The 13,200-nt window shown below is 42.7% G+C and overlaps 1 protein-coding gene across 1 annotated transcript in view; it reads left to right on the top strand.

The window, feature by feature from the left end:
- Window positions 1-13,200, top strand: part of LOC126209891 (serine/arginine repetitive matrix protein 2) — a 690,162-nt gene that overhangs the window by 576,561 nt on the left and 100,401 nt on the right. Inside the window, exon 16 of the mRNA XM_049939014.1 lies at window positions 5,212-5,285. Within this exon, the coding sequence (XP_049794971.1) occupies window positions 5,212-5,285 (74 nt within the window). The remainder of the gene's footprint in view (window positions 1-5,211; window positions 5,286-13,200) is intronic.

Genomic DNA, 13,200 nt, shown 5'->3' with positions numbered 1-13,200 from the left:
TTCTTTAATTGAAAATAATAATTCATTCATTATTATGATAGAAAATAATTATTATAATGATAATCTGTAAATAAACGCTTAAAACATAACGTTTTCTTACACCACGCACGTAAAATGGACACATTTCTTCGCGTACTAAGCGTATACTGTTCACGACAGAGAACACAAGATAAAACACTATTCAGCGGTATTTCAGTTTGTGACAGGTGATCTCAAAAACATCCTGATTTGTGTCAAGCATATTTCAGTACAGCCCGCAGCTCGTGGTCGTGCGGTAGCGTTCTCGCTTCCCGCGCCCGGGTTCCCGGGTTCGATTCCCGGCGGGGTCAGGATTTTCTCTGCCTCGTGATGGCTGGGTGTTGTGTGATGTCCTTAGGTTAGTTAGGTTTAAGTAGTTCTAAGTTCTAGGGGACTGATGGCCATAGATGTTAAGTCCCATAGTGCTCAGAGCCATTTGAACCATTTGAACCATTTCAGTACACTGATAAGCCTTGATGAAAAAACTTGGTTCTGTGCTAATGACTACAGCTTAATTATATTGTTTTTTAAACGGAGATTTACATCAAAATTACTCAACAGAACTAAATCTAAAAATCTTCTCACAAAGTTCTTCCAACATCAAATCCATATACATCTCACGACTGTGAGGTTTTTTTTTCACACTGAGAGACCTAAGCATCTAACAGTAATACAGATTTTTCTTCCTCACTGGGAGGAAACATCTTTCAAATACCTTCTGACCTGATCAGACGTTTGTTTACCAGATTTCGATGCTGTCACAATGGGGGCTTCAAAAAGAGATTCTCGAATTCTCGATCCAAACGCACCTTTAGTTTCTTTTAAAACTATGAGTAGGTGGGCAGTGAGTGTGAAAAAACAGTTTGGCCATCATACCGTAGGACAGGAAGCTTGTTCATCTGGTAATCCCAATGACCTCGATGGTACAGGTTCAGAAGTGGTACATATATGGCTTTTGATATTGGAAGAACCTTCTGAAAAGAGTTTCGGATCTACTTCTGATGAATAATTTTAATGTCGATCTCCGCTTGAGGACCAATATAATGAAGCTACAGCCACTAGTACGTAATCAATTATTTTCGCCGTGGCTTACCAATGAACAGAAATTTGCCTAATACAAATCCGGATATTTAGAGGATCACCTGCGATAATTTGAATTCCTGCTGAATTTTGTTTTATCGTATGTTCTCTGTCGTGCAAAGTACATCACAAGAAGAAATTTCGTTCATTTTATGTGCAAGGTGTAAGAAAAAGTTATGTTTTAAGCGTTTATTTACGAATTATCATTGTTGAAATTACTTTATATCATAATAATGAATTAATTATGATTTTCAATTAAGAAAATACACGTTTGTGCAATGGCAAATTAAAAAACAAAAACAAAAAAGATTGTAAAACAAAAATAGGAATTTAAAACAAAAAACAAATGTAAGTAAAATATATAATTAGACCGATAATGAATTTTTACATATTTTGATTAGGGATGTTGAAAATACTCTGACAGCACATTGTGTACAGCTTATTTTCCAAAAATGGTATTTCAGGAATCAGCTTTATTACACATGGATGTATGTAGTTTGAAAGATTCTTTAATTTATGTTCTAACAAATTAATTAATGGTGGTGAGATATTTTGCAAAATTTCAAATTATTTCATAATTCCTTTATAAAGTTTTCAAGAATGATAATTACATATAAATTTTTATAAGAGAAACATTTTTATATATCATCGTCTGGACGATATTCCCTCCAAATCTAATATGCAAAAATTACCTTCCAGGGGCTTATCTTACCCCATAAAAGTGAAATTGGGCACAATTTAAAAAAATATTTATTGCATTATCTTCCCCCTCTACACACCCGAAAAGTTTCATCAAGATCGCTTATTGACACTTGGGAAAGTTCCCTCGTCAGTTACCTGGCCGAAGCTTTATTGAATTTGTCGCTTTAATGTCCGTAGTTGCTTTACATTTGGTACTGGCATTCCGTCTTTGAAACTATATAATACACCTTTTTGAAGAAAAATGTTAACAGGTTCTGCTTTTTTTTAGTTTTCAGTGACTGCTGAACTGGCTGTCTTCTAAGGTATATTGATATGATTTTAGGACTCCAAAAAATGTAGGCAACGCACTTATAAACTTAGATTTTTTTTGAGCGGACTCACGTACATACAGGAACGCAATCCTATCTTGTGCCCGTGCCATAAAACTACTACCAGACAAGAGAGAGTAGAGAACTTTTTTTTTTTGTTTTTTTGTTTTTCTTTTTCATCTTTCGCCGATGACAAATGATAATGACTCAGCGGTAAAACATTTTTGCTCAAGTGAGCGCTTAATCAGTTTGTTAAAGAAATGAACGAAAAAATATTACTGTATACTAAATAGGAAATGCTTTCCTGGTGTTCCGGAAAATATTATTTATTTAGCCACGAATCAGCTTTTGTGGGCATCTCCAGGTGACAGCTGAATGTTGCAGAGACAGATAAAATGACGTGCGGCTTACACAGATGATATATAAAATTATATCTAGAATATTTACGATGGAAAGTTTCACTCTGGTTTCTTACGCAGAAATGTTTAAAGCGCATACCGTTGCATTTAACAACAGAAGGAAAAAAGTCGAGTTTAGAATTGTAATGGAATCTTTGCGCAATTGAAACTTAAATTAACGTACAGGAAAAAGGAAATTGTTAAATAAAGTTTGCTATGCAAACATTAGATTACAATGATAAATTCAACTCTCCTTTTTGTCTCATGTTAAATATAACGATGTCCACATAAAAGTAAATGTAAGAATTTCTCTGTAAGATAAAAATTTCATAAGCCATGGATCGTGGCGAGCTGTGGTGGCTTGCGTGCCGCTAAGATACAGGTAGCCACACTCCAGGTGTACGGAGGGTGATCTGTTGTGAGGCTGGACAAACTTCTGATTCTTGAAGAGGGGCAACAGGCTTTTCAGTAGTTGCAGGGGCCACGGTGTGATGGTCTTGTAACATCAGCCGACGTGGTCCTGCTGTGCTCGTAATGCGAATGGCTGAAGGCAAGGATAACCTGCAGCCGTCATTTTTTCCGCAGTCATGGAGCCCCTTCAATATTGCCATACTACTGCTAGAATAACATTTCCTTATCTTTTCGATAAAAATTAGAAGTCTTCCTAATAAAAACTTTTAGCGCGGAACCGCCGCTTTTCTAATGGTATGTTTTCAAAACAGTACAGTAGCCTGTAAATGGAAAAACAACATTTTGAAAATGGACTCTTTGCAACAAAAACGTCAGTTATTTCAAATAATACTTATTTACTTCAAAACGTATTTCAAGACCGACCGAAGACAATTTGAGAACTCGTTTCGTCCTTATATTTAGTAGGCAAATGGTAAAAGTACCCACTCGTCTTTTAGGTGATAATTTGAACTGCAGAGAAGTCCGCTGACGGCGTTAATTTATACTTTTCGTATTCTTCTGCTCACAAGGTCGAAGGTCGTGGGTTGACAATATTCGGACTTTCAGTCGACAGCTGATTTTGATATTTAATTTGCCCATATTATGGGTAATACCGATGGTAGACGACAGGGAAACGCAGGCTGCCGTAGTTCTGGATGTCGAATTCGTACAAATTCGTAAGTGCAAATTAGGGTTAGCTTTTTTATATCGTATAGACATGCTAATTTTATCGTTCTTTAAGTTACGTTCTTGAAAGTTATATTAAGAATCTGAATCTTCGCGGAATTCTTGAATGATTTCCAAACTACCCCACACTGGAACAATAAAGATGTTAGTAGCTTTGAGGTAGACAATAACGTGATTTATAATAAAAAATTGAAAAAAGTTAAATGTTTTGTTAAATGATTGGTTTGAAAGTAAAATATAAAACATGTTGGAGAAACAACTGACGCACCTTTAATGATGCTCGAAACCATGTACAGCAAACGATACTACACAATCTAGCAGACAAATATCCTCTAGTACTCTTTAAAATTCCAAGATTTTAAGTTGAACGATGAATTTTAAATTCTCAATCTGTGCCTCGCTTGATGAACCTCACGTCAAGCATCATTCAAAGGTGCGTCAAATGTTTCTCTAATTTATTTTCTTTCGTACTTTAACAAATCTTTTGACTGTTTTTTCAGAATTTATGTTTCTCTTTTTTTATTGGGAGTTAAATGTCACTTCGATGTAACTTTTTATGCGCAAAATAGGTAGGCCTCGGAGAGATGAACTCTGACATCTCGTGTAGCAGCGTGAAAATTTCAATTTCCTCTTAATACACTAAGTTTTTGTTAATCACCGTGATTACTTTGTAGCGATTATCATTTTTTTTACAAAACTCGGCCTCACGCTGGTAAATTTTATGCCCAATCTGTCTATTTCCCACTCTTCGTTTGAGTTCATTTATTTGCTTTGACCTGTATGGGGATTAGGACATCCATGAGACCTTGTCATCTGTCTTTGGCCATTTCTCTCAATTCCGTCCAGGTCTTTAAACTTCCATCGTTTCCCCTTCCACCGTCCTCTTTCATGTACCTCTAGGCCTACCTCTGTTCCTCATTCCTTGGGAATTCCATTCCAGAGCCTTCGTTTCGATTTCCCCATGTGGTTTTCTCAATGTGTGCCCCAGCCATCTCCACTTTCTTTCACGTATCTGTTCTTCTATATATGTCTGATTTGTTTACTTCTTTTTTCTGGCCACCAGATATTCCTTTATGCACCGAAGACACCTGTATACGAAGCTCTGCAATTGTGGTGTTATGTTTTTGTCTACTTTAAATTTTTCACTAGCGCGCAGAAGAACAGCGTTCACATTTGTATTAAAATACGAATTTTAGTTCTGCATGTAATCTTTCGTTTCTCTAGGTTGGATACAGTTCTACGAAGCCAACAATTGCCTTTTTTATGGGGTTCTCCACATCTACGACTTCACCACCTCCTGTCACCACATAACCCTGATACATGCTAGGATAAAAGTACAGTGTGTAATTTTTAGAAAGTCTCGTTTTCGCTCGGCTCAGACTGGCCGTGACATGAGAGGTGGGTGGCGGGTTGCGCAGGCGCCGGCGAGCACGGAGGAGGAGCGCATGTCGTCCGACTCGGAGGCGGAGTTCGCGCGCGTCGCGGCCGCCGTGCTGGGGGCGGAGCCGGCGCCGCTGTTGGCCGCCGCGGCGGCGGAGGAGGCGGAAGAGGCGGACGGCGACGGCGAGCGCCAGGGGCTCGTGCTGCAGGACTCGTTCGAGGGCGAGCTGCCCTACGTGCCCACCACGCTGCCCCAGGAGCGGTACGTACCTCTCTGCTACGTCAACTCGCGAGCGAGCAGGGAGACCCCAGACAAATGGAATGCTCTAGGAAACATCGCTGATGAGGTTTCGAGAACTCTGCATAAAACCTACACTGATGAGCCAGAACATTACGACAACTGCCCACCGCGAGGTTGAATGCTTTCTGGTAGCACGTGACGCAGTAAAGAAACAATGTATGCGGAAGAGAGACGAATGAGCCGTCATCACAGTGAAGATATGGGCCTAAAATGTGGAAATCCACTGATATAAGCGGTTTTGACAAAGAGCACGTCGTTGTGGCCGTGCGACTGGAAACGAGAATCTCCGAAACCGCGACGTTGGTCGCCTGTTGGCGTACTACTGTCGTGAGCACCTATGGAAAGTGGTTGAAGGATGGTGAAATAATTTGTAGTCCTTATGGTATACGACGTCCACGTCTCCTTACCAAAAGTAGAGATTAGGACCCCCCACTGTGTAATTTGGGATAGGCAGCGATCTGTGGCAGATCTGACGACACAGTACAATGCTGGTGCAGGCATAAGTTGGAGCACAGCGTTCAAAGGCCATTGTTGAACATGGAGTTCCACATCATACGACCTATACATGTTTCTTGTTGGCCCAACGACATAGTCAGTTATGACTGCAGTCGGCACAGCATCACAGAGTTTCCACTATGGATCTAAAGAAACTTGTTGCCTGTCAAATAAATCACATTTCTTATTACACAAGGTCGATGGTTGGGTCCTTGCATACCGTCATCCACGCAAATGGCTGCACGAAACGTGCACCGCACCCCAGATGCTGGCCTGTGAACGCTTAATCGTGCTATGGGGTACGTTGAGTTGGGCTTCTAAGGGGTCTGCGGAGGTAACCGAAGGCGTCACGACAGCAGTGAACCACGTGAACATTAGTGCGCACCGCCAGCATCGCTTTTGCATGAAGTCAACCCCTACGGCTATGACACCTTCCAGAAACATAGCTGTTCGTGTTGCAGGGTCAGAATGGTGCTACAGTGGTTTGAGGGGCATTATACTGAACTCACACTGATGGCTTGGTCAGCATATGTGCGTGATCTGTACCCACTGGAACACGCGTCTGGCGGCAGCTGCGTGCCCGCAAAGCACCATCCCGTAATTTGCGGGAATTGCTTGACCCGTGCGTAGACATCTGGTACCACATCCTTCTGAAGTCGAGACAGGGACTTGTAGAATCCAGGTCAAACAGAATCTCTGTTGTACTGTGTTTGAAAAGTGGAACAGCGCGCTATTAAACAGGTGGTCATAATGTTTTGGCTCATCGCTGTATAGACAACAAAATCCTTTCGGCAGATCTCGAACAGATACACAGAAGAAACAACAGGTTCCATGGGAGGACACAAACTCAGTCACAGACACTGATGTAGATCCAGACACAGAGACTGACCCAAACAATAACAACATGAGACACAGACTCACCATACAACGAGTAAAATACCTAAAATATAGAAATAGGAGCCGGCCGGAGTGACCGAGCGGTTCTAGGCCTACGTTCTGCAACCGCGCGACCGATACGGTCGCAGGTTCGAATCCTGCCTCGGGCATGGATGTGTGTGGTGTCCTTAGGTTAGTTAGGTTTAAATAGTTCTAAGTTCTAGGGGACTGACGACCACAGCAGTTAAGTCCCATAGTGCTCAGAGCCATTTGAATCATTTTTGTAAATGGGATAATTATAAGAAAAGCAGACATGGCACATGATTGGTTCATGTATCTAAACTGCACTTTAAATATGATAATTAAATAATGTAAATAAAAACAATTAATTTAAACAACAAGACAATCATTAGATCAAAGGAATACTTCTCACAGCTTTCATGTTCAGAGACACCGTTTCCGCCTTGGCGCACTGGTTAAGGAAAATAGCGTCGTGAATACAAACATACAACATGTGAAACTACATCTAGATATGGCAAAACAAATAGTGCAATGGGTATGCTCTACATAAGAACTTCAAAGATTAAACACGTAGTACTGTATCTTAGACAGTACAAACAAATACACAATCATTCATTATGTATTTCATTCAATAATACACTCCTGGAAATTGAAATAAGAACACCGTGAATTCATTGTGCCAGGAAGGGGAAACTTTATTGACACATTCCTGGGGTCAGATACATCACATGATCACACTGACAGAACCACAGGCACATAGACACAGGCAACAGAGCATGCACAATGTCGGCACTAGTACAGTGTATATCCACCATTCGCAGCAATGCAGGCTGCTATTCTCCCATGGAGACGATCGTAGAGATGCTGGATGTAGTCCTGTGGAACGGCTTGCCATGCCATTTCCACCTGGCGCCTCAGTTGGACCAGCGTTCGTGCTGGACGTGCAGACCGCGTGAGACGACGCTTCATCCAGTCCCAAACATGCTCAATGGGGGACAGATCCGGAGATCTTGCTCGCCAGGGTAGTTGACTTACACCTTCTAGAGCACGTTGGGTGGCACGGGATACATGCGGACGTGCATTGTCCTGTTGGAACAGCAAGTTCCCTTGCCGGTCTAGGAATGGTAGAACGATGGGTTCGATGACAGTTTGGATGTACCGTGCACTATTCAGTGTCCCCTCGACGATCACCAGTGGTGTACGGCCGGTATAGGAGATCGCTCCCCACACCATGATGCCGGGTGTTGGCCCTGTGTGCCTCGGTCGTATGCAGTCCTGATTGTGGCACTCACCTGCACGGCGCCAAACACGCATACGACCATCATTGGCACCAAGGCAGAAGCGACTCTCATCGCTGAAGACGACACGTCTCCATTCGTCCCTCCATTCACGCCTGTCGCGACACCACTGGAGGCGGGCTGCACGATGTTGGGGCGTGAGCGGAAGACGGCCTAACGGCGTGCGGGACCGTAGCCCAGCTTCATGGAGACGGTTGCGAATGGTCCTCGCCGATACCCCAGGAGCAACAGTGTCCCTAATTTGCTGAGAAGTGGCGGTGCGGTTCCCTACGGCACTGCGTAGGATCCTACGGTCTTGGCGTGCATCCGTGCGTCGCTGCGGTCCGGTCCCAGGTCGACGGGCACGTGCACCTTCCGCCGACCACTGGCGACAACATCGATGTACTGTGGAGACCTCACGCCCCACGTGTTGAGCAATTCGGCGGTACGTCCACCCGGCCTCCCGCATGCCCACTATACGCCCTCGCTCAAAGTCCGTCAACTGCACATACGGTTCACGTCCACGCTGTCGCGGCATGCTACCAGTGTTAAAGACTGCGATGGAGCTCCGTATGCCACGGCAAACTGGCTGACACTGACGGCGGCGGTGCACAAATGCTGCGCAGCTAGCGCCATTCGACGGCCAACACCGCGGTTCCTGGTGTGTCCGCTGTGCCGTGCGTGTGATCATTGCTTGTACAGCCCTCTCGCAGTGTCCGGAGCAAGTATGGTGGGTCTGACACACCGGTGTCAATGTGTTCTTTTTTCCATTTCCAGGAGTGTATAAGACGACATAATTTTGCACAGTACTGCAGGTGTACGGGTTCCACGTTTCTGCCGAGATCCTCCTACCTAGATTAGCAGCTAAACGAACCATCATTTATATGTTCTGTCTCATTTTAACAGCAAAAGAAAATTTGCAGCTCGTCCCTTTCCTGTTTTTCTATCATTTTCTTCTAAGTTACAAACATTTATCATATTAAGCCCCCGTCCTTTCCCTGCAACTAATTTAATTTTCTTTGTAACCCATTGTTATTGACCTTGTTTTATTGCTCACAACAAATTTTACTGGTAATATGGAATTATGTACTATTACATGTAAAGTTGTGTAACTTATAGCCTGCTTTTTAAAATATTAGACGGGAGGTCTTTAAATATGCTACTAATGAAATGAGTGTTGTCGGTGGAGGAAGAGGTCTTTCGCAGAAGAACGCCTTAGCTGCGCTATAGGCACAGTAACAAGGAAAACACGTCACATCGCACGGTCAGAACTGTACGAAAATGTGCTTAGAGTGTAAAGGACTCGTGCAAGAAACAATGGTAAGGCCCAATCGCATGCAAAATTTACCACGAGAGCCTTTGAATGCTCATCTCCAACAAGGCAGTGGTCCAATCCGACATGTCGAAACCTACCCTGACACTTGTAGCACCGAAAGAATTGCACAGTCAAAATTTTAGCTGCTAAGTTGTACTGCAATTATTTTTTAAATGTTAAAGTTATTTATTTTTGCTACATGAAGAACCGCTTTAACAGCGGTTTGTACACACCTTCCTGCCTAACGCGCGAATCTGCGCATAAACAGGCGCAACTGTAACGAGAGAACACGGCGCCACGTAGCGCGAAACCCGAAGCGCACAAGTGAGAGTTTTAAACACTTAAACCGTACCAAAAATGTCTTAAATCATCATTTGTTTCGAATAACTTGCAGTTTATGTCGACAGATAAACTGTTGCAGGTGTAGTTGTTAAACAAGTGACTGCCAAAGGAAAGAAAATCAAGGCAGTGTATGATGTTACATCGCATACGACTTGCCGCGCGGGATTAGCCGAGCGGTCCAGCCGCTACAGTCATGGACTGTACGACTGGTCCCGGCGGAGGTTCGAGTCCTCCCTCGGGCATGGGTGTATGTGTTTGTCCTTAGGATAATTTAGGTTAAGTAGAGTGTAAGCTTAGGGACTGATGACCTTAGCAGTTAAGTCCCATAACATTTCACATACACATTTTAGCATACGACTTCTGTCAACTGGGACTTAAATTAGTTAACATTAAATAGTTTATAAGAATTTCTGTAGCATAATTTTTATGATAAATTTTCAATAATGTACGTTTTACTAACAAAGAAACTGTTCCTTGTTTATTCCCTGCAGTCGTTAGAAAAATGCGAAGTGTCTATTGGATGAGAGAAACATTTTCCTTACACCAGGCACACCTGACAAAAGAAAAATTAGTGCAGTCAGGCACTCCACAGTCCATAAAATTTTTATTTACACAATGCTGGAGTAGAGTAAGAACTGGTTGTGACAACTGTTCTTCACGTTGTGCTACATATCAGGCATATATCAGATTCGTAACATGTGATGTGCACTGAAAATGCACAAATGACTGAAGTTTAACAACGCTGTTCCGCTGATAAACCTGAAATGACGAAGAACTATCGGAAATTATACTGTCTGACAATTAGCTGGAAAATGCTTTTCACGACAGAATTATTTTTAAACCGAGAGGTTGAATCACACTATTAGTTCTGAGTGGAATCGGAAAAGTCTTTCCGTCGTCGTCTTTAAGACGCGTCGTTATGTCCACGCCAAGAACCTAAAACACCAATGAATTATTCTCTGCAAACGGTAAGAAGATGCAATCAGCCTTGCCGCAGTGGTAACACCGGTTCCCGTCAGATCACCGAACTTAAGTGCTGGCGGGCTGGGCTAGCACTTGGATGGGTGACCATCTGGTCTGCCGAGCGCTGTAGGCAAGCGGGGTGCACTCAGCCCTCGTGAGGCAAACTGAGGAGCTGCTTGATCGAGAAGTAGCTGCTCCCGTCTCATAAACTGACATTCGTTCGGGAGAGCGGTGTGCTGAACACACGCCCCTCCATAATAACTGCATCCACTGACGCCTGTGGGCTAAGGATGGCACGGTGACCGATCGGTACCGTTGGACATTCATGGCCTGTTCGGGAGGAGTTTCTTTTCTTTTTTTATTTAATAAGAAGATGTGTCGCGTGTAACATTTACAATTGTACGCTCCCATTTTTCCAGATTTTGCTTTGTCAATTACAAGACTTTTACAAGTACACAACATTTTTTTAAAATTTTTAATACTGATTTGCCTTCGTGTTCCTGAAGATAGAAATAAAGTAGCAGAAAAAGTAATTCACTGATACTTACCACTGTCGTATACGAATGTGCTGTAGAATTCATCGATTGCACGACTCTGCCCTTTTTTTTTCGGAATAATAAGGTACGGTTTGCACGAAACCTGACTAATTGGCTTCATACGCAGCTTTTAAAGGATAACAAGAAGGTTCGTCTTCACGTGAGCTATGAACTTCTCTGTTGTATTACCTATTATGACATCTCCGCTACACGTTTACTTGAGATAAACTTCGTAATTTTGTGACTTCCTTTCCCATATCATTTCCTGAATCCATTTAACCTGATTAAGAAGCCTGGAAATCAGTAACGTTCGTCTCACTTCCAATTCAGAGTGCTGTCTCGTAGATCTCCCTCAGCAACGGTTTGTTGACTCATACAAGCAGCTCTAAATTTTTGAATACTATTATTTTATCTATTTTGGTTGGAAAATACCGCAGCTGTTTTGGTAAATTACACTGTAGGAAATACTGCAACGTTTTTCTTCCTTCTTCGTTTAACCAAAAAATTTACAGGATTTTCTTCGACACTGGAAACAGTTACTATACATGTTTTTTTTTTTTTTTGGGGGGGGGGGGGGGCTTGGAAGGTACTCTATTTCTGTTCTGGGCTTTAAATAGCACAACAATCGTCTTTTGAACCACAATTCACAGAATCACGAGACTTATTTTCTGTTTCTTCTAACGTTTCGACAATTTCTAACAAACTTTCAACATCATTCGAATGAATGTCCAAGAAATTTACTAATAAATAAACATGCGTATGCCTTCAGGAGAAGTAAGTGATTTCCATTGCATTTCACAGTCTTCGTATACTATCTTTGCAAGGTTGAAACCATTAATTAGATTTCACATTACTATGAAACTCTGGTTCAAAATTGTTCAAATGTCTCTGAGCACTATGGGACTTAACATCTGGGGTCATCAGTCCCATAGAACTTAGAACTACTTGAACCTAACTAACCTAAGGACATCACACACATCCATGCCCGAGGCAGGATTCGAACCTGCGACCGTAGCGGTTGCGCGGTACCAGACTGAAGCGCTTAGAACCGCTCGGCTGCCCTTGTAGGATAGAAACTTTGGTAACAGTGTGATATTGGACTGGTCGAATTCAATTTGAAAAAGTGGCTTTGGTCAGATATGCGTATTATCCCGTTACGATTTGCTGCATTGAAACCCCAGACCTGCACTTTGAAGACTGTGTAGCTGTACAACACTATGAGGTCAGTACAAACAGTTTGTAATTCGGACAGTGCAGTTATTTTAAGTAGAGGAAAATATGGCAATAAGTCACGCTATTCAAATAAGTGTGTTTTTGATCCTGTTATATCCGTATTTTGTATTGCCCACAGAAAATAGTCGAGAGGTGTCAGATCTGGCGATCGTGCTGGCCATGGAACTGATCCACCTCTACCAACCCAACGATTGGGATATGCGACGTTAAGGTGATTCCGCACATCGACATCAAAGTGTGCTGGAGCTGCGTCGTGTTCCATCCGCATGTCCATCCGGACATTTAGTGGCACTACATCCAGCAAGATAGGCGAAACACCTCTAATAAATGTGAGATAGATCTATACTGTTCCTGAAGGCCGGGGTGGCCGAGCGGTTCTAGGCGCTACAGTCTCGAACCCCGCGACCGCTACGGTCGCAGGTTCGAATCCTGTGTGTGTGATGTCCTTAGGTTAGTTAGGTTTAAGTAGTTGTAAGTTCTAGGGGACTTATGACGTCAGAAGTTAAGTCCCATAGTGCTCAGAGCCATTTGAACAATTTTATGCTGTTCCTTTGCTTGGCAGTAGATATGGGCCAATGATATGGTCACCAATTGTCCCAGACGGATATTAATACTGACCCTTTGTTGGTGATTTTGAATCACCTACGCACGTGGATTTTCGTCCACCCAAGCGTGCACGTTGTGCAAATTTAATATGCCGCCTGTAGTAAACGTGCAGTCATCCGTGAATAGCACCAAGCTCTGGAACCGTGGCTGGAGTATACATTGTCGGAGATACTACTGCACAAAGTGTACGAGCCGTGAGTAGTCCTCCTCCC

This window comes from Schistocerca nitens, chromosome 10 (genome assembly GCF_023898315.1).
Source record: "Schistocerca nitens isolate TAMUIC-IGC-003100 chromosome 10, iqSchNite1.1, whole genome shotgun sequence".
NCBI lineage: Eukaryota > Metazoa > Arthropoda > Insecta > Orthoptera > Acrididae > Schistocerca > Schistocerca nitens.
This window is presented reverse-complemented; position numbering and strand designations above follow the sequence as displayed.